Here is a 26,425-nt window from a genome sequence, read left to right as displayed (position 1 = left end):
TCACCTCCTCCCTTCGCCCCCTACAGCCACCCCCCGCCTCGTCGCCATCCTCAATGTCGTCCACTCGCCAAAATGCTCGTGTTTGTTGTTGTATGTCCTTTTCAATTGTGTGTGGTTGTAATCACATATTTGTTTTCAGTAATAATATTGGTGTTCTTATTATTGTTTTGGTTAACTCCGGTATCAGATAGTACACTAAGCTAACAACCTAGCCTAACATATAAGACTGGATAGAATAAATAAAATATTGAAAAGCCTAGATTTGACTGTATACTAATATTACAAAAAGAAATAACATCTTTGACATGACTCAAAGCTTAATTTGTGTACTCCATTTAGGGCTCAATAGTATTCAATCATAAACTTAGGGGTTGTTTGAGGTCACTTTTGTTTTTTTATTTTCTATTTTTTGTTTTTATTTTATTTTATGTATGTATTTGAAATAAAATATGTTTAGCTATTTGACTAAAGTATGCTTATTTTTAAAAACATTCAAAATATTTAAAATTTGTTTTTTTCAAAAAACATGACAACTTATTTTTAGAAATAAAAAATAAAAACATGTAAATAACACACTAACCAAACATATTTTTATAAATATAAAATATAAAACTAAAACAAAAAAAATGATCCCAACAAGCCCTTAATTTTGAGGCAATGTATATTTTGTTCTTGTAAGGCATGAATAACACTTAAAAAATCTTGGATAAACTTAGAAGCCATTTGGGACCACTGTCTTTTATATATATATATTTTATCGTGAAATAAAACATATTTAGTTGACTTTAAAAAAACTCAAAATAACTTTTAGATGTTTTATGTGTTTTTAAAAAACAAACTAATTTATTTTTTAAAACAAAAAAATAAAAACATAAATGCACCAAACAAACATGTATTTAAAATAAAAGTAAAAACATAAAACAAAAGTGATCCCAAAGAAGTCCATACTGTCCCGAAAAGAAAGAAAATTTTCATCTATACTTGTAAAATCAAAACCTACAACACAACTTATAAGTTATTTGATACCTTTTGCCAGTTGCCATTGCAACAACTAAACCATTTGCATGCACAACACCTGCTATCATCCCCAGATTTTGGAATCTTTGGCAAATGTTTGACTGAAACATAGTCCTCTTTTAGTTTAGGTCCATACTCTGGCAAAAAAGATAACCTGGATACCTCTAAAAACTTGCAAACCTGTAAATTCATATGAAAACATGAAGACCATAAGCCCCACAACAAATGCAAGCCTAAAATCCAAGATAAACAAAATAAAATCATAAGCAAAGATTTTTGTTGTATTAAAGCATCCCAGCAAACAGGAAGCAGTATCAAAAATTTAATAGTGAAGGTCCAAACCCAAAACAGATAGAATCATGTTGTTAAAAAAATATTTTGACGGTATAATCATTAACTTTATAATACTATAACGTCCCATAAACTTCTCGTTTTTTCCAATTTTAATTAAAAATTCATTACTAGGAAAATTAAAACACATGCATCAACAATACATAAAGAGTTCAATAAATATCCCATGGACCTTTCCTTTTATAATTGTATATAATAATTGAAACCAGAGTTAGCCCAAAAACAACAAAATGATAGTAGTATTTCTGAAAATTCAAGATGATTACATGAAGCTACTTAAAACAAGAAAAAAATAACACAAAACACAAACAATGTCCTAGGGCGAGATGAAAGTAGTGAACACAAGCTGGACAGCAGGTGGGATTGCTGGCAGCAGCAAGAGAAAGGTTGATGGGAGCAGGTAGTAACAGCAGATGGATGTCGTCCACTCTCCAAAATGGCCACCACCTTTGGATAAATTTAGTTATGTTTGCTCGTGTTTGTTGTTGTATGTCCTTTTCAATTGTGTGTGGTTGTAATCACATATTTGTTTTCAGTAATAATATTGGTGTTCTTATTATTGTTTTGGTTAACTCCGGTATCAGATAGTACACTAAGCTAACAACCTAGCCTAACATATAAGACTGGATAGAATAAATAAAATATTGAAAAGCCTAGATTTGACTGTATACTAATATTACAAAAAGAAATAACATCTTTGACATGATTCAAAGCTTAATTTGTGTACTCCATTTAGGGCTCAATAGTATTCAATCATAAACTTAGGGGTTGTTTGAGGTCACTTTTGTTTTTTTATTTTCTATTTTTTGTTTTTATTTTATTTTATGTATGTATTTGAAATAAAATATGTTTGGCTATTTGACTAAAGTATGCTTATTTTTAAAAACATTCAAAATATTTAAAATTTGTTTTTTTCAAAAAACATGACAACTTATTTTTAGAAATAAAAAATAAAAACATGTAAATAACACACTAACCAAACATATTTTTATAAATATAAAATATAAAACTAAAACCAAAAAAATTATCCCAACAAGCCCTTAATTTTGAGGCAATGTATATTTTGTTCTTGTAAGGCATGAATAACACTTAAAAAATCTTGGATAAACTTAGAAGCCATTTGGGACCACTGTCTTTTATATATATATATTTTATCGTGAAATAAAACATATTTAGTTGACTTTAAAAAAACTCAAAATAACTTTTAGATGTTTTATGTGTTTTTAAAAAACAAACTAATTTATTTTTTAAAACAAAAAAATAAAAACATAAATGCACCAAACAAACATGTATTTAAAATAAAAGTAAAAACATAAAACAAAAGTGATCCCAAAGAAGTCCATACTGTCCCGAAAAGAAAGAAAATTTTCATCTATACTTGTAAAATCAAAACCTACAACACAACTTATAAGTTATTTGATACCTTTTGCCAGTTGCCATTGCAACAACTAAACCATTTGCATGCACAACACCTGCTATCATCCCCAGATTTTGGAATCTTTGGCAAATGTTTGACTGAAACATAGTCCTCTTTTAGTTTAGGTCCATACTCTGGCAAAAAAGATAACCTGGATACCTCTAAAAACTTGCAAACCTGTAAATTCATATGAAAACATGAAGACCATAAGCCCCACAACAAATGCAAGCCTAAAATCCAAGATAAACAAAATAAAATCATAAGCAAAGATTTTTGTTGTATTAAAGCATCCCAGCAAACAGGAAGCAGTATCAAAAATTTAATAGTGAAGGTCCAAACCCAAAACAGATAGAATCATGTTGTTAAAAAAATATTTTGACGGTATAATCATTAACTTTATAATACTATAACGTCCCATAAACTTCTCGTTTTTTCCAATTTTAATTAAAAATTCATTACTAGGAAAATTAAAACACATGCATCAACAATACATAAAGAGTTCAATAAATATCCCATGGACCTTTCCGGTTATAATTCTATATAATAATTGATACGAGAGTTAGCCCAAAAACAACAAAATGATAGTAGTATTTCTGAAAATTCAAGATGATTACATGAAGCTACTTAAAACAAGAAAAAAATAACACAAAACACAAACAATGTCCTAGGGCGAGATGAAAGTAGTGAACACAAGCTGGACAGCAGGTGGGGGGGTTCATGGCAGCAGCAATGAAAGCGGGAGAGGCTTACGGTAGCAGCAAAGCAGGAGGGGGCTACGGCAATTTCAGTGGAAGCATGAGGAATTTACGGCAGCAGTAGGAGATGGTCGTAGGGCTGGCAGCAGTGGGGAACTAAACAGGAGGGCTCTTAGGGTCGATGGCAGCGAGCAAGGAAGGGAATAGTGACATGCGTTAAATTTTTATATTTTTTATGCATTAATTCAAGCAATTTTTTTCTTTAAATACATGATTTTACACATTTTGAAATGTTAGAATTACATTTTGCGGGGTACATGAGGACTAGCACGTAAATCGGAGCAAAACATGACTTTTGGAGAAAAATCGGACTGGCATGGCCATGCCTCGATCTAGCGTGGCCACACCACTTGAGCAGCGTGGTCACGCCCAAAGGCTGAAGAAGGTCACGCGATGGAACGATCGGAGTAGCCACATCGAATTGTGGTGTGATCATGCCACCCAACCCGAGCATACGGCGTAATTACGCTGCAGGTCAGGCGTGGTCACACCGGTGTATATTTTATGTTTGGGAAAAATTTTATTGTAGGATTTTGATGAAATTAGGAAGAATTTTGAACTCGTGCTATAAAAATAACTTAATTGGAGACTTTTATAGTGCTTTTTGGAGAGGAGATTACAAAATGAGGCTAAGGTTTAGCTACTCTCAGATTTCTTTGTCATTTTTTTTTCCTGAGAGAGTTTTGTGAGAGAAGTTGAGTGTTATTCTTGTGAGAGACGAGATCAAAGGGCTCTAACTTACTTTTATTTCAATAAAAATGTTTCCTGCATATTTTATTTCAATGAAATTTCAATTTCTTTTCTTTCAAGCAATGAGCAGCTAAAAACTTTTCGTGCCTCTGTGATTTTTTTATAGATTTCTTGGTTTGATTTTTGTTCTTGATTTCTCATATAAGTTTTTCAGTGCTAAAATTTAATGAATGTTGTTGTTTAACCTTCTAGACATCGTTTACTCCAAATCAAATTAGTTAGCATGTTAAAATTTAACGTGATCTACTACTTCGGCAGAAGCGCGGTGAAACGATTAGATTAACCACGAGATCCGAGTAAAAAATAAATATTTTATTCTGAATCTTGAACCATTACCAGAAATCTAAATTTATTGGAGGATGTCATAAAGATAGGCGGAAGTTATCTTTGTGAAATTTGAAATCTTCTTGGGACCTAGACATAGGCTCAAGAAGAATACAATATACCTGTTTGATAACAACTACGTAAGAGAAATTTGCACGAAAATCAAGCAAAGTGTAACACGTAAATCATACAGGTACGATCCTCATTAATTTACGTAAATCATACAGGTACGATCCTCATTAATTTTGAAAAATTATCAAAGAACTTGATCCGCTCTTTTTTTTGTTTTGTTTTATGTAAAGTTTGATAGGATTAGGATTTCCTTTCTTGTTTTTTGATCTCGCCGAACTAGATTGGAATAGTTAGTAAATTACAACTCTTGTTGTTTCAAATAGATTTCTTAACACGTTTTCTCGTGAGAACGAGACGCGATAGTCCTTTAAAACTGCATACTACTTGGACATGTGTATTTGCGTCAAGTGGCCACCCACTTCGTGGTGTTTTTGTGGCCATCAAATTTTTGGCGCCGTTGCCAAGGAAGTTACGCTGAGAAAAAGTTTTGAAACATAAGAGAATTGTAGTTAAACAACTAGAAATCTAAGCTCGATATTGTTTATGTTTTTATTTTCATGTCTGAAGTTTTTTTTTCCTGTTGTTTTCATTATTTCTGTGTGAACTTTTATTGTTCTTTGTTTCTCTTTGCAAGTGCTGAAAAATTTAAAAAAAACAAAAAGTTAAAAAAATATTATTGTTAATCATTTTATTTTTCTGCATTTCTTTGAGTCTTTGCATGTTGATTGTGATTGGATGTTGAACCAACTCTTGTGTTTGTTGTTTGGAGTCAGTTGTGGTGTTTTTCTTTTGAGTTTTTCTCTTTGAGTCTATGATCACTAGTTTGTGAGTTAACATTCAGTTTCCTTCTAGTGTATGCATAGAGGTGAGCGCACTGACTTTGCACCAATTGACCCTGAAATTGAGCGGACTTTAGACGTCGTAGAAGAGCCCTCAACGCACTTGAAACACATGTAGGAGTGGCTCACCATCTGAACCCAACCATGAGACCTCTTAGGAACTTTGTCAACCCCACTACTTAGAAGATTCATATGAGCATCAATTACCCTGCAATAGAAATCAATGCCTCCGAACTAAGACCTGTCATGATTCAAATGATTCAGCAAAACCATTTTTGGGAGGAGGGGGGGGTGTCCACTGAAGACCCAAATTTGCACATTTTTGGGAGGGGGGGGTGTCCACTGAAGACCCAAATTTGCACTTAGCGAATTTCCTAGAACAGTATGTCACATTTAGGTATAATGGTGTCCCAATTACACTGTTAGACTAATGCTTTTTTCCTTGAGGGATAGAGCCAATGTGTGGATCCATAACTACTTGGGATGGCTTGGCTCAAAAATTCTTAATTGAGTATTTCCCTCATTCCAAAACTGTCAAAATTAGGAATGACAGCACATCATTCTCACAATTTGAGGGAGAAATCATTTATGAGACCTGGGAAAAATTTAAAGAGTTGCTTAGGAAGTGTCCTCATCATGTCTTACCCAACTGGCTCATTGTCCAAACCTTCTACAACGGACTTATAGGTTCCCTTAGGTCCCTTATAAATGTTGATGTTGGGTGTTCATTGATGTTCAAACCTTATGAGGAGGCATATGATTTCATTGAGGAGATGGCCACCAACAGCTTTCAATAGCCTGCTGAAAGGGTGCAACTCAAAAAAGTAGCTAATGTGCATGAAACAGATGTCCTGAATATCTTAACTAACTAAGTTGCTGCCATATCCAAGAAATTGGATAATCTCTCTGTGAATGCAGTATAAGTCCCACCCTACGTAAAAGAGTTTAGAGACAAGATTTTGATAAACCCTACCCCCTCATCCTTAGAAGCCCTGAAAGTCATGGGAAACCAGAACCAGACCAACAATCCATATTCAAACACCTACAATCCTAGATGAAAACAACACCTCAACTTGCAGTGGAACACCAATAACCAAGCCAATCATGGGAGAGGAGCACAAAACCAATTTGTCCAAGGACAAAGACCGACCTAACCCCCTAGAATTAACCCAAATCAGAACCAAAAACTAACCATTTTGGAGGAGTTTGTGAGACAATTACATTTGATAACATAAAGTCACAGGTTAGCAATTAAGAACATTAAGGGACAATTGGGGCAATTAGTGAATTGTTTCAGCCATAGAAATCCAGGAGAACTCCCTAGTAACAGTGAAAAAATCCCAAAGAGAAAGGAAAGGCGCTGGTCCAAGCTGTGAAATTAAGGAGTGGTAAGCTGTGAAATTAAGAAGTGGTAGGGAGTTAAATGAAACTCATTGTGAACGCCCCCAGAGATGTGGAATCTAATTTGGAAAAAGAGGAAGAAAAACTTGCTAAGGAAACTGAAAAACTTAAAACCCTGAAAACGAAAGAACCTGAGAGACTTCCACCCTTAATCCCTCAAAAGTTGCAAAAGAAAAAATTGGATCAGCAGTTTTCTAGGATTATAGAGGTCTTCAAGAAGTTAACTATAAACATGTTTTTTTGTTGAATCCCTCGAACAAATGTCTAGTTATGTCAAATTCATGAAGGATGTGTTGATCGGAAAAAAGGAAATTAGGAAATAGAGAGATAGTAGCACTTACAAAAGAGTGTAGTATAATCTTGCAAAAGAAGTAACCTGAAAAGATTAAGGATCCCGATAGTTTCACTATTACACGAGTCATAGGAGAGAAATTTGTTGGGAACCCTTTGTGATTTGGGAGCAAACATTAGTTTGATGTCACTTTCGATTTTCAAAAGACTAGAATTAGGAGAGGCTACACCCACCAGCTTGACCCCATAGTTAGCTAACAGATCCTTAGCCTTCCCCATGGGTATCATTGAAGATGTATTAATTAAGGTATGAAGCTTCATATTCCCTATCGATTTTGTAGGCTCGGACATGGAGGAGGATAAGATATCCCTGATTTTAGGAAGACCCTTCATAGCCACTAATAGGACAATGATTGATGCACAACAAGGGAAATTAACCATGAGGGTGAATGATGAGGAAGCAACTTTTGATATCACGAACTCTGAGATTTCCCCAATATCCAAGTGAAGATCATTACTTTAGTGTTGACTTAGTGAATGGAGTGGTGACTAGCCAATTTTCTAAAACTTTGGAAGATGACCCAGCAGAGCAAGAGGTGTTTGAGCATAAGACTATAAAAACTAGTGTTGAATCTACTCTGCTCATAGAGGGCAACTCTAGGAGGTTTAGGGAGAGTTTTGAACCTTAGACTTGACTTTGCATAGCAAGCCCCTAGCATTATCCATAGAGATAGCCCCGGATATGAAATTGAAAGCCTTGCCTACTCACTTGAAGTATGCCTACTTAGGAGAGCCTTCGACCACCCAGACTTCAATTTGCTTGAAAATAATTTTAATCTTGAATTATAGAACAAAACTGGGAACATATTTAAATAACTGATTTAAAGTGTGAAATAATTTTAATCTTCAAATAAATGTTTACTCATTTGGGGCTCTAGACATTCAGGATAGCAAAACTGGGAACATCTTTAAATAACTGATTTCACGCTTTAAATATATGATTTTATGCTTTTTGGAATGTTGGAATTGCATTTTACATGTTAAATGGAGATTGGCATGCAAATCAGAGTAAAACAGAACTTCTGGGGAAAAATCAGACTCACATAGCCACGCCTGGATCTGGCGTGGCCACATCACTTGAACAGCGTGGTCACACCGGTTTTGAGCGTGGTCACAAGGCCACGTGATGGAACGATTGGTATAGCCACGCCAAATTGCGACGTGACCACACCACCCAACTTAAGCATGCGGCGTAATTACGCCACAGGTTCGGCGAAGTCCCGCCAATGTATAGTGTCTGTTTTAGAAAGAAATTATTGTGTGAGTCTGACTAAATTGAGAAGAATTTTGAACTCATGCTATAAAAATAACTTAATTGGAGATCTTTAGAGAACTTTTTGGATTTGAGATTGAAGAAGAAGGCTAGAGTTTAGAGAGTTTTTTTCTCCTCTCAAATTTTTTTCTCCTGTTTTCATAAGAGAGGTTTGTGAGAAAAGTTGAGTATTGTTCTTGTAAAGGGGGAGATCAAAAGGATGAAATTTATTTTTATTTCAATAAAAATTGTTCTTGTACATTTTATTTCAATGAAATTTCTTTTGCTTTTCTTTCAAACCATGAGCAGCTAAAATATTTTTCGTGCCTTTGTGATTTTTAAATAAATTTTTTGGTTTGATTTCAATCTTAATTTCTTATATCTCAATTGAAGTGTTGAAACATATAAGAGATTTAGGAGTTGCTTGACTTACTAAACTCTTTAATATTATTTTAAAAACTAAAAAAAATGTCTGAGAAGTGGAGGAAGAGTATTTTGGTCCTCATTTTTAAGAATAAAGGGGACGCACAAGAATATGAAAATTATAGAGAAACAAAGTTGATGTGTCATAATTTAAAAGTATGGGAGAGGACAACTGAACATAAGTTAAGATGTATTACAAAAATTTCTCATATTCAATTTGGATTTATGTCAGACAAGTCTACTATGGAAGCTGTACTTTTATTGAGATGTCTGTTGAGAAGTTCAGAGATAATAAAGAGGATCTACATATGGGGACGCACAAAAATATGAAAATTATAGAGAAACAAAGTTGATGTGTCATAATTTAAAAGTATGGGAGAGGACAACTGAACATAAGTTAAGATGTATTACAAAAATTTCTCATATTCAATTTGGATTTATGTCAGACAAGTCTACTATGGAAGCTGTACTTTTATTGAGATGTCTGTTGAGAAGTTCAGAGATAATAAAGAGGATCTACATATGATTTTTATTGATTTAGAAAAACCTTACGATAAGGTTCCAAGAGATGTCCTTTGGAGAGTTCTTGGAAGAAAGGTGTTCATTTGACTTATATTCAAATCATTAAATATATGTATACTAGAGATGTTACTTGTGTTCGAACACAAGAAGAATTGACCAAATATTTTACTTTTTCTATTGGATTGCATTAGGGATAGACTTTAAGCACATATCTTTTTGCTTTAGTTATGGATACTCTTATTGGACATTTACAGAAGGATGTACCTTGGTGCATGATTTTTTTTTATGATGTCATTCTCATGGATAAGACGAGAGATAAAGCTCAGGAAAAACTTGAATTATGAAGGTCTGCATTGAAGTCTAAAGGCCTTCATTTGGTAGAACTAAAACAGATACATGGAATATAATTTTAGTAGTAGTAGCTCTAGTGACAGAATTGTAACTACGGGTGATCAAATTATTAAAAGGTGTGAACGCTTTAGATATCTTGGGATGGTGATATCGATGGAGATGTTATTAGTAGAATTCAAGTTGGTTGGCTGAAGTGGAGGAATGCTTCGGACCTATTGTGTGATAGAAAAGTATCTCTTAGACTAAAAGAAAAATTTTATAAAATGGTGGTGAGACCTGCATGCTCTATGGCGTTGAACGTTGGCCTTTAAAAGAGAAGCATAAAACTAAGTTAAGTGTTGTCGAGATGAGAATGATTAGGTGGATGAGTGGCTTTTCGCTTAGAGACAAGATGCAAAATGAATATATTAGTGATAGGGTTGGTGTAGCTCAAGTGACGAACAAAATTAGAGAAAGTCACCTTAGATGATTTGGTCACATTAAACTTTGACCATCTGATGATCCGATTGGGAGAGTTGGGAGAGTAGATGCGACTTATGTTAAGAAAGGCAGAGGTAGACCAAGAAAGACTTGGGCATATTGTATAAATTATCTTAATTTATTAGAATTAAATGAAAGGTAGATTCGACGAGAGGTAAATGAGATGGGCAAAGCTTTACTGGTAATCGATTCATGTAGTGACCCCACTTAGTGGGATAAAGATTTGTTGTTGTTTTATTTCTCATATACGTTCTTTTGCGCTCTAATTTAATAAATGTTGTTGGTTAATCCTGACCATCGTTTACTCCTAACCCAGCCAGTTAGGACGTTAAACTCTATCGTGATCCACGACTTCGGTAGAAGCGTAGTGGAACGATTAGGTTAGCCACGAGATCCGAGTAAAATAGAAATATTTTATTATGGATCTTGCAATCATTAGCAAGGATCTAAATTTATTGGGAGGAAGATGTTATAAAGATAAGTAAAAGCTATCTTTGTGAAATTTCAAATCTTCTTGGGACCTAGGTATAGGCTCAATAAAAATAAAATATCCCTAGTTGACAACAACCACATAAGAGAAATTTGCATAAAAATCAAGCCAAGTGTCACACCAAAATCACAAAAGCACGATTCTCATTAATCTTGGAAAAACATCAAAGAACTTGATCCGCACTTTCTTCTATTTTGTTTTTTATAGAATTTGATAGGATTAAGACTTCCCTGTCTTCTTTTTTGATCTCGCCGAACAATGATGGAATAGTTAGTAAACATAACTTTTGTTGTCAAATCGATAGTAAACTATAACTTTTGCTATCAAATCGATTTCTTAACACGCTTTGTTGTGGGAATAATACGTAGTACACCTTTAAAACTATATACTACTTGGACACGTATACTTGCGTAAAGTGGTTGAACACTTCGCGGTACTTTTGCGGCCAACAAGTAGGCGCAGGGTTATGCGGAGGAAGTTACCACCTTGGAGCGGGATGCAATCAAAACACCACTTATTCTCAGCTAAAATCGTAATTAGGGAGAAATCTTGACGGCAATAAATCTGAAATTAGAAAAGAACTAAACCCCAAACAGAGAACAACATATTTATAATAAAAGATAACTAGGAAGGGGAAACACTTCCCCTTGGGCGGCAGCCTCAGCCCTAAGTAGGGTTGGCCGATTCAACCTACCTGTTGAACCGATAACCCCCTTGCTAAACCTGTTGAGCCAATTCATCCCTTAGCCTCCGCGTCAGTCTCCTAGGGTTGGGAGAGCTTCGACTTCATTCGTCGAAGCTTTAGTCTCCTCGTAACATGGTGTCAAGTCTGCAACATTGAATGTAGCAGAAACATTGCAGTCCCCAATAAGGTCCATCGTATAAATGTTATCATTAAGCTTCAGGAGAATTTTGAAAGGTCCATCTACTCTGAGCTTGAGTTTTCTGAATGCTCTTACCGGAAATCTTTCTTTCTTCAATCGGATCCACTAGGTCCCCTTCATAAAAAGTCACCTTCTTCCGAGTCTTATTCACCTGTGCTTGTATCTGTGGTTCTGCTTGGTGATCTCTTTCCAAACTTCCTCGTGAAGCTTCTGAATCTCATGCACTCTGTCTTTAGCATTCTCAAGTATCTCTTATGTCAGCATGAGAGATACTGATTCAATGGGAGTGAGCGGGTTACGCCCATACACAATCTCAAATGGAGTGTCCTGTAGTCTAGCTCACAGATCTGTTATAAGCAAATTTGGCTTGAGCTAGAATCAAATCGCACCCCTTAATATTCATTCCAACAAAGCATCGCAAAAGGTTCCCCAAGCTCATGTTCACTACGTTCGTCTAACTGTCTGTCTATGGGTGAGCTGCCAAACTGAATTAAAGCTTAGTGCATAGCTTCCCCCACAGGATCCTCCAGAAGTGACTCAAAAATTTGACATCTCTATCAAAAGTGATGGTCTTGGGTATCTCATACAATCTCACAATCTCCCTAAGTACAAGTCGTCAACATGCGACGCATCCAACATCCGATGGCAGGATATGAAATGCTCAATCTTTAAGAATCAATTCACCACAACCAACATGGAATCTTTGTTCTGTTGTGTTCTTAGGAGACCCGCTACAAAACTCATGCTAAAATCCACCTATAGTGCCTCTAGTACCGGTAATGGGGTATATATTCCTGCATTATATCCCATGGTTTTGGCCACATGACAAATTCAGCATTGTTTGAATTGCCGCTCCACATCTCTCATCAGTCAGTGGCAAAAAAATTGTTCTCTAACTAGTTAGAGAATCTAATATCCGCCAAAATATCTTGCAAGTCTTCTACCGTGGCTTTCCCAAATAATGGACTCCCTTAGTGAACATCTAGAAATACACAATTTATTCTGGTAGAACAAGTAACCATCAGTTCTGGAGTATTGTCAGGTAGGCTTCTCCTAACACTACTCACAAATTTTCCTGAAATCCTCGCCTGTCTTATACAATTCATTCACTACCTCAAAGCCTACGACTCGAGCTAGCACCGCAGTGATTAGTAAGTGACAGCAGCTTAGTGCGTCTGCTACGTTCTGGCTCCCTGCTTTGTGCTTAAGCATAAACTCGAACGATGCTAAGAATTCCACCATGCATGTCGGCCTTTCAATTTGTTTTGGTTGTTCAAGAATTTCAAAGTCTCATAATTCATGAACTCGCTCATCAATAAATAATGACACAAATAATCAAGAGCTCTCACAATCATAGAACTGTTTGTTCTACGTCGAATATTTTCTCCTGAACTCATTCAACTTCTCACGGAAAAAGGCTATGGGGTGGCCTCACAAACTCAGCACTCCTATCCCCATGTTGGATGCATTACACTCTACCTCGAACAGCTTATTGAAATCTAACAATTTCAAAACGGATGCCTAAGTCACCAGTGTGTTGAAATCGGCCTAAGTTGCATCTGTCTACTGAAATTTCTCTCAAAGCTATATCAGATGATCTGTGGCGGTACTGAAGCTCGTGATGAATTGTCTGTAGAATAATGCTAGTCCCAGAAACTGTCTCAGTTCAATGAAAGACTGTGGTGCAGTCCATCTCACAATGCTTCAATCTTTTGAAGCTCGTGATGAATTGTCTGTAGAATAATGTTAGTCCCAGAAACTGTCTCAGTTCAATGAAATACTGTGGTGCAGTCCATCTCACAATGCTTCAATCTTTGTGGAATTCATCTGAATGTATGCACTAAACATGATATAACCCAAAAAGCATACATATGATGTCAAAAAAAGGCACTTCTTTGGATGGGTGTATAGCTTTTCTGATTGCAAAACCTCGAAGATTGTCCTTAGGTGATATAAGTGCTCTTTAGATCTAATGTACATCAGAATGTCGTCAAAATATAGCACCACAAATTTCTCTTTAGATCTAATGTACACCAGAATGTCGTCAAAATATAGCACCACAAATTTCTCAATGTGAACCTAGAACACATGGTTCATCAATCTCATGAACATATTGGGTGTATTAGAAAATCTAAAAGGCATCATTGTCCGCTCGTATAATTCATCCTAGATCTTGAAAGCAGTTTTTCACTTATCCCCTAGCCTCATCTAGATCTAGTGGTAACTGCTGAGAAAGTCGACCTTGGAAAAGATAATGGCTCCGTGCAACTGCTCCATGAGATCGTCCAAGAGAAATATGGGGAATCGATACATGATAGTAATTTTGTTGATGGTTCTACTGTCAATACATATCCTCCACGATCCGTCTTCCTTGGGTTCCGTTAGGGCAGGAACAACCCACGAACTAGTACTCTCTCTGACCAAACCTCTCGTGATGAGATCATGTACTTGTCGCTGCAACTCCTCGTACTCTGCAGAGCTCAATCTATAGTTGTTATCAAATTGGCCTACTTCAAGGTAGGCCCAATTTGATAACAGTGATCCGGGTATGAGATCTATGGTGTGTTGAATATCCCTCAATGTCGGCAATCCCTCTGAAATATTGTTGGTCATCACGTCCTAGAAGACACATAGCAATAGTTGTATAGGTTTTAATATCTCAATCTCATCCTCGGTTCCATCTAGTAGGACCAATGTCATTGCCACTGGAGCATCCCAGATTGACATGAAGGTGGCTCTCAGAATTACCACCTCTGTGACGTATAAGCCTCTCGCATCCTTGACGGGTAAAAGTATGATGTGTCTCCCATCCTTTGTAAATGAATAAGTATTATTGAAGTCATCGTGTTGGATCTTATGGTCGAATTGCCATGGACTCTTCAATAGAATACGGCATGCATCCATAGAGACCATGTCGCACCACACTTGCTCCTGTAAATGATCCCAAATCAAAAATTCAACCAATCACTATTGATTCATGTGTATCTCGCTTTCCCTTTTCAACCGATTAAGGGAGAAGGATTGAGGATGGTTATGTGTGGACAACATCAGTTTCTTCACCATCAACGTGGATACTACATTCGCACAGCTCCCACCTACAATAATCAAACTGCAGCTTTGCCTTTTACCATGCACTTGGTGCAAAAAATGTTGTCTCAGCCTTGAATTATCCTTCTAAAACTCCATCAGTAGGACTCTCCTTATAACTAACATCTCTCCCTCGTCTCCCTGGAGCTGAAGTTCCTCCTCTATATTCTCTTATGCTTCCTCTTCCTTCACTTCCTCAACAACGCCCTGCTCCATGAATGAAACAACTCGGCAAGTGGGACAGCTAGAGGCTCTGTTCGTAGTTGTGGCATCTGAAACATCTCCTGACAAGCGCTATATTGGGCGAGCTACTCTTTTTCGCCTTATTTCCGCTCAAATCTATTTCGTCACTTACCTGCCCTGTTTTCCAACTCCTCAAGAGGTACCATTGTCGGCAGTTATAGTTGCGGGTGATTGCTTGAATGAGGACTGTTGTTTAAATGAGGGTTGTTGCCTGTTTTGTTTTTGTTGTCTTTCCACATTCAAAACTAATATTTGAACATCTACTAGTGATCAATATGGTCGTAACTACACAACATTGCTGATAGCGGGCTTCAAAACCCCAAAATAAAACATGCTATGGTATGTTCCTATGACTCAACCAACTCACACTTCATCTGCAGTTGGTCAAATTGTGTCATCAACTCCTCTACTGATAAGTTTTGCTGCTGCAGGTGGTGGAGCCTCAAAACATATCCTGACGGTAATGAAATGATAGGTACTTCATCTATATCTTCATCTTCTCCCACTTCGTAATATTGTCACTACCATGTCTCTTTCTCTGCATCTATAAGTTTTCCCACCATAAAGAAGCGCTCTTTTTCAGCTTGATGGCTACTAGTTTCACCAGTTTATCTTATGATACTTTCTTATACTCAGGTTTTTTCAACTGATTATAGTAATTAGATGAAATCGTATAGATCCATACCTCCATCAAACTCCAAATTTCGGTATATCCACCTTTATTCTAAAATCTTGATGTCCTCTATATGTTGTCTCCTCTCTAGACCTCCTCTAATACTAGATTCCAAAGCATCATAGCATGTCTTCTTCATCACTAAAATCCTCCATATGGAAGAGATTTATATCCTCGTCCATTTCTCCTCTTCGATTTTCCTGATCACGATCGATAGAAATTTTCCCCTAAGTTCAATCTCAGCAAACGCAAGCCTCTGCTAAAGCCGATGGATCTCTCGTAGTATCTCATCCCAGGTAAGTTACAACATGCATCTCCTTGGTGGCATGATTAGAATTTGGGGGATTGGAAGAAGTGCTTGAGGGTAGGAAAGAATTTTTTTGATGGAGGTGGTTTGGATTTGGCTGATGCTAGGAAACACTATGATAGGACTAGGGTTAGGCTAGCTCTAATATCAATTGATACTGAAGTTAACCCAAAAAAACAGCATAACGGGAATATTACTGTTGAAAACTCAAGATGATTGCCATGAAAATTCTTAAAACAAGAATAAAACAGCACAAAACACAATGATGTCCTAGATAGTATGTGGGGTTGTTGGTGGCGTGTTGGTGACAGCTACAAGAAGGCTGATGAGAGTAGGCGGCAACAGCAGGTGTTTTGGGGGTTAAGGGGCGGCAACAGGTGGGGTGTAAGATGGGTTGCGAGGTTAGCAGAAGGTAAGGGGGAGGTGTCTATGGCAGCAACAATTAAAGGGAGAGGGGGTTATGGCAGCATCAATGAAAGCAGGAGGGGATTGCAGCAGCATTAGAAGAGGGTCGTAAGGTTGGCAATAGAGAGGAATTTGACAAGAAAGTGCGCGAGGCCAATGGCAGCGAGCAAGGAAGGGGATAGGTACGGAGTTATGCGAAGGTAGTCACTACCATGGAGCAGAATACTGTCGAAGCAGCACCTATCCTCGACTCCTAGGATACGAGCCTAATAAGGGAGAAACACCAATAGCGAGAAATCTAAAATCAGAAAAGAACTAAATCCTAAACAAAAAACAATATATTTATAATAAAAGAAAACAATGGAGGAACCCCTACCCTTAGGCAGCATCCTCAACCCAAAGTAGGGACGGCCAGTAAAGCCTCATTGCTGGACCGGCAGCCTCCTTGCTAAACTGGTTCAGCCCTTAGCCACCACGTCAAAAATGCTCAGTTAGAACACACACACATATTATAAACATTTTCCTCTATACTAAGTCTTTGTAAAGCCAACCCAAATAGTTGAGATAAGACTAAGATAATAATGATGAGGAGGATATTATTTTTTGTCAAATGAAGTTTATAAAGCAAATCTAAATTTTCTTTCAGTTATTTTAGAGGACAGTATACACAAGCCCGTAAGTAGCGTGGCTTGCAAGTTAATTTTAAGGAATGACAAAGTTTACTGATACGATTCTACAACTCCTAGAAAGTATTTGGGAAGCGAAGTTTGCGGGAGGTGGTTCGGAAGCGAGGGAACGAAAATATGCTGGGTTGACTACATTTGGAAGGGGATGGGCATCATTTGGCAGTTGTTCCGAGTAAAAACCGCAATCAAACGGCGAATCAACGAGGTACGGGCAACGAGGTGATTTCATTACTTGTTTATAAGCAAGATTCAGATACACCACTTGTAAATACGGATACATATACACCACTTGCTTCTGAACAAGAAATATGTTCCACAACCTCTTTTTGAGTAAGATATAGATACACCACTTGCGAAAGGAAGAGATGAAACACTCAGAGGAGCAAAATTCAGAAAATGGTCTCTCAAATTCATAAAATCAAAAAACCAAAATACAATTATATAAAGATTCCCATAAGAGAAAATAACCTAATTAAAAACTAGAGAAATAAAAAATGAAAAGTAAGAAAAGAAGCAAACAAATAAAAATACCTGAAAATAAAGTAAATTAAATATTACAAAAAACTCAGCAACTTGACTCTCGCGATCGCGGTAGCCGTAAACAGCGAAATTGCAGCATTGCGGGAAAAACGCTGCTACTTTATATCTCGTTCTTCATCTTCTCCCACTTCGTAATATTGTCACTACCATGTCTCTTTCTCTGCATCTATAAGTTTTCCCACCATAAAGAAGCGCTCTTTTTCAGCTTGATGGCTACTAGTTTCACCAGTTTATCTTATGATACTTTCTTATACTCAGGTTTTTTCAACTGATTATAGTAATTAGATGAAATCGTATAGAACCATACCTCCATCAAACTCCATCAAATTTCGGTATATCCACCTTTATTCTAGAATCTTGATGTCCTCTATATGTTGTCTCCTCTCTAGACCTCCTCTAATACTAGATTCCAAAGCATCATAGCATGTCTTCTTCATCACTAAAATCCTCCATATGGAAGAGATTTATATCCTCGTCCATTTCTCCTCTTCGACTTTCCTGATCACGATCGATAGAAATTTTCCCGTAAGTTCAATCTCAGCAAACGCAAGCCTCTGCTAAAGCCGATGGATCTCTCGTAGTATCTCATCCCAGGTAAGTTACAACATGCATCTCCTTGGTGGCATGATTAGAATTTGGGGGATTGGAAGAAGTGCTTGAGGGTAGGAAAGAATTTTTTTGATGGGGGTGGTTTGGATTTGGCTGATGCTAGGAAACACTATGATAGGACTAGGGTTAGGCTAGCTCTAATATCAATTGATAATGAAGTTAACCCAAAAAAACAGCATAACGGGAATATTACTGTTGAAAACTCAAGATGATTGCCATGAAAATTCTTAAAACAAGAATAAAACAGCACAAAACACAATGATGTCCTAGATAGTATGTGGGGTTGTTGGTGGCGTGTTGGTGACAGCTACAAGAAGGCTGATGAGAGTAGGCGGCAACAGCAGGTGTTTTGGGGGTTAAGGGGCGGCAACAGGTGGGGTGTTAGATGGGTTGTGAGGTTAGCAGAAGGTAAGGGGGAGGGGTTTATGGCAGCAACAATTAAAGGGGGAGGGGGTTATGGCAGCATCAATGAAAGCAGGAGGGGATTGCAGCAGCATTAGAAGAGGGTCGTAAGGTTGGCAATAGAGAGGAATTTGACAAGAAAGTGCGCGAGGCCAATGGCAGCGAGCAAGGAAGGGGATAGGTACGGAGTTATGCGAAGTTAGTCACTACCATGGAGCAGAATACTATCGAAGCAGCACCTATCCTCGACTCCTAGGATACGAGCCTAATAAGGGAGAAACACCAATAACGAGAAATCTAAAATCATAAAAGAACTAAATCCTAAACAAAAAACAATATATTTATAATAAAAGAAAACAATGGAGGAACCCCTACCCTTAGGCAGCAACCTCAACCCAAAGTAGGGACGGCCAGTATAGCCTCCTTGTTGGACCGGCAGCCTCCTTGCTAAACTGGTTCAACCCTTAGCCACCACGTCAAAAATGCTCAGTTAGACCACACACACACATATTATAAACATTTTCCTCTATACTAAGTCTTTGTAAAGCCAACCCAAATAGTTGAGATAAGACTAAGATAATAATGATGAGCAGGATATTATTTTTTGTCAAATGAAGTTTATAAAGCAAATCTAAATTTTCTTTCAGTTATTTTAGAGGACAGTATACACAAGCCCGTAAGTAGCGTGGCTTGCAAGTTAATTTTAAGGAATTAAAGCAAATCTAAATTTTCTTTCAGTTATTTTAGAGGACAGTATACACAGGCCCGTAAGTAGCGTGGCTTGCAAGTTAATTTGAAGGAATGACAAAGTTTACTGATACGATTCTACAACTCCTAGAAAGTATTTGGGAAGCGAAGTTTGCGAGAGGTGGTTCGGAAGCGAGGGAACGAAAATATGCTGGGTTGACTACATTTGGAAGGGGATGGGCATCATTTGGCAGTTGTTCCGAGTAAAAACCGCAATCAAACGGCGAATCAACGAGGTACGGGCAACGAGGTGATTTCATTACTTGTTTATAAGCAAGATTCAGATACACCACTTGTAAATACGGATACATATACACCACTTGCTTCTGAACAAGAAATATGTTCCACAACCTCTTTTTGAGTAAGATATAGATACACCACTTGCGAAAGGAAGATGATGAAACACTCAGAGGAGCAAAATTCAGAAAATGGTCTCTCGAATTCATAAAATCAAAAAACCAACATACAATTATATAAAGATTCCCATAAGAGAAAATAACCTAATTAAAAACTAGAGAAATAAAAAATGATAAGTAAGAAAAGAAGCAAACAAATAAAAATACCTGAAAATAAAGTAAATTAAATATTAAAAAAAAACTCAGCAACTTGATTCCGCGAAATTGCAGCATTGCGGGAAAAACGCTGCTACTGTGCCCTCTTGATCCCGCGATCACAGGAAATCACAAAACTCCGGCTTCCGCATGCGACCAAACGTGATTCCACGTTTGCCCTTGCCTCCCGTGTTCCCCTTGCATCCCGCATCATTTACAAAATTATATTTTTCAAGAGTCAAAATGAGATTAGAAAAATGTGCTTAAGACTAAAAGTAAAAAAGAAGCGGCCATGCATGCTTGAAATTTCCTCAGCATGTGTGTGTGTGTGTGTAGACCTGTGAATTTCATCCATCCATCTCTTATCATGTGAATCATTTACTCACTGAACAAGTGCTTAGATTAAAAGTAAAAGGAAAGTGCTCTTGCACACTAAAAATCACAAGCAACTGACTTCCATAGTTAGGAGCGACACTAACATCCAGAGATGGGAGTGAAACATGCAAACATTACATTCATATAATATATCATCGTGTGAATCATTTCCTCATGTCTCAACTCAAGCAGAACGAGAGGAAACCCAAACTATTTTGACATTCTAAATGCATATTTACAGACAATTCGGTGAAATGGATCATGGATAATAGATGAGAGTTATTTTTATGAACACAATAATTTTTAGTTGCCTTTTTAGAAAATAACATTCATTTGCCTCCATTGTTATTAAATTCAGCAAAATCATGAGTGGATCACATATAGGAGCAAACAACTGCCCCGCTGCTAAATATGATGTTCGACTAGAGTGAAACTCAGTTGTTAACCCCCGCTGTCTCTATCATCTCTACGAAGTTGCCTGAGTATCACATTGAGAACATTGATTTACAAATCTCTAGGAATGTTATCAGATTTAATAAAAAGAGTAAAGTACGTTCCTTACATATACATGCATCATTATATATTTATCTTTTGCTTGGCATCACATTTTCAACTTCGGAATTAATTGAATTCCATTAATTGTCTCAGTAGAGGCAAGTCTACCCCTAAGTTTAGGCGCCATATTTACAATTCTTTGGCTCTATTGAGATGGCTCATTGGACCAAAAAATGTTGTCTGCGTAAATTGATGATGATGCCCAATTCAGCAATTTTAAAAATTGGACAAAAAAATTCTTTAGACCAGTGCTTCGTAGCTTGACAAACTTCGCAAATGATGATCATGATCTAGCTTTATCAAAAACTCAGAGTAAATTGATCAATGCATTTATCATATACTTTTGTGCCTTGTCAAAATTGACAAGCGCTGCAGCAGGATGAGCTAAACCTTAGTCCTCAGGCATATCAGGAAAAAATCTAATGATCATTGCATTTCTTATATCAAGAACGAATCGTAAACTATAAAAAATAAAAGCCTGGACTTAGTAAAAGGCCGTTCAGGTGCTGAAAAATCATATAGTCTTGAGACTGTACCAACCAATCCCTCTAACCAACACATGTATTCATTCAAATAATATCATCAGAACGAAGCAAACCTTCTCTTGTTTCATTACTATCAAGCAAAAAAATAAATAACAATTGTGTATTCATTCAAATTATATCATCAGAACGAAGCAAACCTTTTCTTGTTTCATTACTATCAAGCAAAAAAATAAATAAATGCAGTCTCCACCAAAAAAAAATTCATATGAATCTCAAATCCATTTTAAAAAAAACTTTTGTGCAACTCAAAGGGAAACCATAACGCTATAATTCAATGAAGCAAGATTAACTGTGTACCTCTGGTGAGTTTACGATGTCCAAGTTTCCAAGAAAGTGATTCAAATAGCCTTGCATGGCTACCTTGGCCCTGTCAGAAATAGACTGCTGTCTTCCAAGTGCTGGTCGAATAATTGGCAAAGCAGCCCTAGAGGGTACATTTCTGCACCAATATGAAGAATCTCACTGTTATTTAATAACTCTAAGAAAGCACATGGCATTCAACACGCCCTCATTCTTTGCTTATGTTTAATTTCTCTTCAAAGTAGCATACTTCATGAAAACTTTTATTTTGAAATATGTCTTAGTTGCACTTGGAAAAAGATATTAGGGGCATTTATATACATACCACCCAATTCCCAGCTATTTACATATCTAACATCTACACTTTACTTTTTACATTTATACCACCTAAATATTTTACATCAAATTAAAAATAGCACCACTTTAACTTTTAAAAAGAGAAATATATCTTTTCATGCATAAGTAAGGTGGAATGCATGTAAAAATTGAAGTTTAGGTGTTTGATAAGTAAATACATAGGAATTGAGTAGTATTTATGAAGATCTTCCTATATTTTAAATATTGCAGGTTCAGATAGCAAACCTGCCATTCTACGAATACTCTCAATGGAGCTGAAAAATGCATACGGAAAACCAGTAGGTAGAATGGTATTTTTGTTAAATTAGAATTGAGTGAAAAGATTTTAACTCTGCTTAAAAAACAAGTGAATTTGGTAGTTCTGCTACTAATGTGATCATATGAATCAGAGCTTGTAAGGTACTAGTCGTAAAGAACGTGCAAGTGCTTTTGTCAATTTCTCTAAAGCAGTGGCTAATTCAAGAAACTTAAAAAGTTCATCTTCGCTGCATAAATAGGACTATCAAATGGTCACCCGCTAAAAGCTAAAAAAGGATTTAAATTCATTGCCAATCCCATTATAGAACATCAAATTGATGGGGAATTTTCTAGTTCATTCTTAAGAACAAACTTAGCATGTTTTATTTTATAATTTTCAGGCATGAATCCAATGGAAAGGATATGCCATCGTAAGTCACCTATTTTTCGCCGAAATATTTTCCTCCTGTTGTAAATGAACTGCGTCATCCTCAACTTCATCGTCATCTTGCACAACTGCGGCAGTATCCCCTAGGCCAAGATTTTGAATCCATTCTTTAACCTTTCATGCAAAAACAACTGAGAACATTAAAATTAAGAGAAAAGCATCCAATGCTACGAGGGCCTCTAACATATACATATTCTAATTATTTATGTGAAATCATATTTATGAAAACATCATATATATGTGTATATATTTATCTCTAAATATGTGTGTGTCTACATTGTACATACATACATATCAGTGGAAAGATTATATTAAAAAAAGGAACATTTACGTACATATCACACATTTCATATGTATTTACATATCTAAAACCCAAACTTCAATTTTCACATAAATACCATCTTAACTATGCACAACAAGGTGTATTTCACTTTTTAGAAGTTAAATGTACTCTTTTTGAAGTGATATTAAGGATTTAGGATGTGTAAATGTAAAAGATAAACATTAGGTGTTAGATCTGTAAATACATAGGAATTGGGTGGTGTGTATGTAAATGCCCCTAAAAAAATTACAAAAAATAGTCATCCAAAAAAATAAACAAAATACATAGCAATACCAATAACATTGAAAAAGAAAAAAGCAATATACATTCATATGTTAAAGAAAATGCCTTCAATCAGATCAAAATAGGCTTTGCAAAGTCTGAAATCCAAAGTCATCCAATGAGGAATTGCATGTCGTTTAATGTTTAGTAAACCTAGGAGATTGAAGAAATTTTTTTATGAATTACCGTCTCCTTTGGAAAACTCAAACTGAAATACTTCATAGATTAAACATGGAAATATTGCTGATAGAATGCTGAGACTGATCCGAGCCCGAATGAAAATCAACCTTAACTTCATAGCGAACAAGCTTGGCATTGGGGTGCTACTGCTATATTGTCAATAATAGTTATAAGATTTGCAGTAAAAGTGACGCATCACTGGGTGGGCAAATATAAGTCCGGGACATAACACTTGAATATGCAGTAACCTCAACAACGACATCCAAAGAAACTAGAGTAGGTTTGAGAAGATGAAAATAGTCAAAGAAGGGCAAGGCCATTCAAAGAAGTGGTAAATTTATATTGGTAATTTATATTTACCTAAAAAAAGCCTTGAGAACCCATAAACTGACCATTAAAACCTTTTTGAGCATTAGTGCCCCTGGACTTGATCTAGGATTGAACTTTGAAACAAACAACATAAGCATGGCCAGAGATTTTGCAAAACTAAAATAGGAGGGTAAGCATTCAAATTCAACTTTTGGTCAATAATCAGATAATGAAGTGACAATCCATATCTCCCTTTCCAAAAGAGCAAAAACATATTTTTCAACAGGAGTTCAGGCCATAGACGGTCAATAAAGTTTTGTAGCAATAGCATGTACTTGAACTAATCTGCCTAATTAATTGATGCAATAGACACGTAATGCAAAGAAAACTACACATATTGCAGTAATAGGAGGCTCCTCTTAAGTATCAAAAAATAGAGATGACTTCGGCATATGCATCAATAGGACATCAAAACAATATGATTTACGAGGAAAAATTTACAATAATCTATTCCCAAATATAGTTTGATCAACACATAATGATGGTGAATTGGAACGAATTTACTAACTGAAGTGAATGAAAACTATGCTGCCAAACAAAAATGTTAGTATAAAAAAAAATATCATGTTTACCAAGAAAGTTCCTGATTCTTGTGTCTAAGAATATCCAAACCTAGTTGAAATAATAATAAAAACTAGGTAAACAAGTTCAGTTGTAAAGAAACATTAAACCTAACAACATCAATGCAAAGAATGCACAAGAATAGTAAGCTCAATAGGATGAGAAATCAAGAAAAGTGGGCAAAGCAACCACCATGAGAAAAGAAGGTGACAAGTAATGGCCAATAGAGGAACCATCGAAAGCCAGGATAGGCAATACTTGAAACAAGAAGTAAATAAATAGGTGTCACCACAGGAGCAAAAAGAGCTTTATTGAAGATAGGCACCATCAAAGAAAAAGGTTGAACAAGAGTCCAGGCCTTAAGAACAAGATAGATGGAAAAGAATCATGATTTGGATCCTCAACATTGAAACCAAACAATGTAAACAAATGAAACAAAAAGTAGGAAGAACATCAGGCAACTAAAGTGAAGACGAAGAACACATTGTAGGCAGAAGAGAGGAAGAAGGAGAAAAGCCAAAGCCGTCACTAGCCCATAAAGGGTTAGGGCGGTGAAGAGTAGAAAAATTTAGATCAGGGTGCAAATGCATGAGTGAATGCGAAGCTCAACTAAATGGTGAGTGCTCTTGAGTAGAGACAAGCGAGTACAACATGAACGAGGGATGATGAGCGCCCCAATTTTAAAAATAGTAAGTGATTCTAAGAATCTATGATCCTAGAATTTTAAATTTCAAAAGAACAAACACAACTGCTCATTGGCTTCCAGAGTTGCATAAAATTTTATGATTTATAATTTAAAGCATGAAATTATTTTTTATAAATATATAAAGATTCAAAAGTATACAAATAGTTGACTAGGTTTTTAAATGACCCTTGAATAGTTATGTCATAACTCTCTTCTTAAAGTTGTATTATATCTAAAAATTTCTATAAAACCTATATATACCCACGAGATCATTTTAGAATAATAAGTTAAAATATTTATGCATGAAACCCATCCAAACACCCTTTTCTTCATTTAATATTTCAATCATTTTGTTTCTTCTATTTTTCAATCATTTTATCTTAATCTAAAATATTGTACTTGTACAATTTAAAATTTTAAATTATTTAGCAAAAAAAATAAATTACGCTTTATAATACAAAAGCTGTCAAAAAGATAAATTATAAGTCATCTACAATAAAATACACATACATGTATATATACACACGCCAAAAACTTCTGGCTCAAAGGGTATTCTCCCTGTTCACTGAAAAGAAGTCACAAGTTCGAGTCTGGCCCATTAGTTTCTTAACTAAATAATCATTAGCTTCCTCTATGATATTCAATTGGCAACTAGCTTTGTGTCATCTTTATTTGCAACTAGCTTTGTGCGTCTTTATTTGCAATATATATATATACAAGACTTCACATTTGTACACCATAGTAAAACTGCTATGTATAGGTTTTCTTCAGTTCTCATTACGTTGCGAATCTATTACAGCATAGGGGAAGCCTTAAGGGAAAGCAGAATACTGAATGGAGTCCAAATAAAAGCATTTCTTTCAGAATACTATTTCAAAAATCAAAAGCAATAAACATACTCTAAAGTTCATGAATCCCTTTGCATTAATTTAGCTTATCTGAAATGTTAGAGCTGCTTAAAAACAACAAAACACTTTAGACAATTAATAACATCCATTGCCAAATACTTAAGAACCTGCCATGTACTTGAAGCATCTTTAGAGTATCCTAAACATATAAAACCATATTTATCATCAATTTAAATATCCAGAGATAATGAATGGTTTGATCGTTCATTTAAAGCTATATGCTTGGAACATAATGTCGAAAAAGAAGAGGATGGCATCAATGAGAAATTTCTCTGACTTTTGAGACAGCAGCATGACAATAATATCTAAAAAAATTGTTATGCATGGCCATGGACGCCACAACAACTGCCAGAGAATTTGGCAATAAAAAAA

The 26,425-nt window shown here is 36.0% G+C and overlaps 1 protein-coding gene across 1 annotated transcript in view; it reads right to left on the bottom strand.

The window, feature by feature from the left end:
• The window catches only part of LOC110028388 (phospholipase D zeta 1), a 53,346-nt gene extending 29,774 nt beyond the window's left edge, over positions 1-23,572 (bottom strand). Inside the window, exons 1-4 of the mRNA XM_020730221.1 lie at positions 23,537-23,572; positions 22,739-22,860; positions 21,702-21,843; positions 2,792-2,962 (exon numbers count right to left, since the gene is read on the bottom strand). Coding sequence (XP_020585880.1) covers positions 2,792-2,962; positions 21,702-21,843; positions 22,739-22,860; positions 23,537-23,572 — 471 coding nt within the window. The remainder of the gene's footprint in view (positions 1-2,791; positions 2,963-21,701; positions 21,844-22,738; positions 22,861-23,536) is intronic.
• Between the last annotated feature and the right edge of the window lie 2,853 nt (positions 23,573-26,425).

The sequence above is a fragment of the Phalaenopsis equestris genome, unplaced genomic scaffold (genome assembly GCF_001263595.1).
Source record: "Phalaenopsis equestris unplaced genomic scaffold, ASM126359v1 Scaffold000511, whole genome shotgun sequence".
NCBI lineage: Eukaryota > Viridiplantae > Streptophyta > Magnoliopsida > Asparagales > Orchidaceae > Phalaenopsis > Phalaenopsis equestris.
This window is presented reverse-complemented; position numbering and strand designations above follow the sequence as displayed.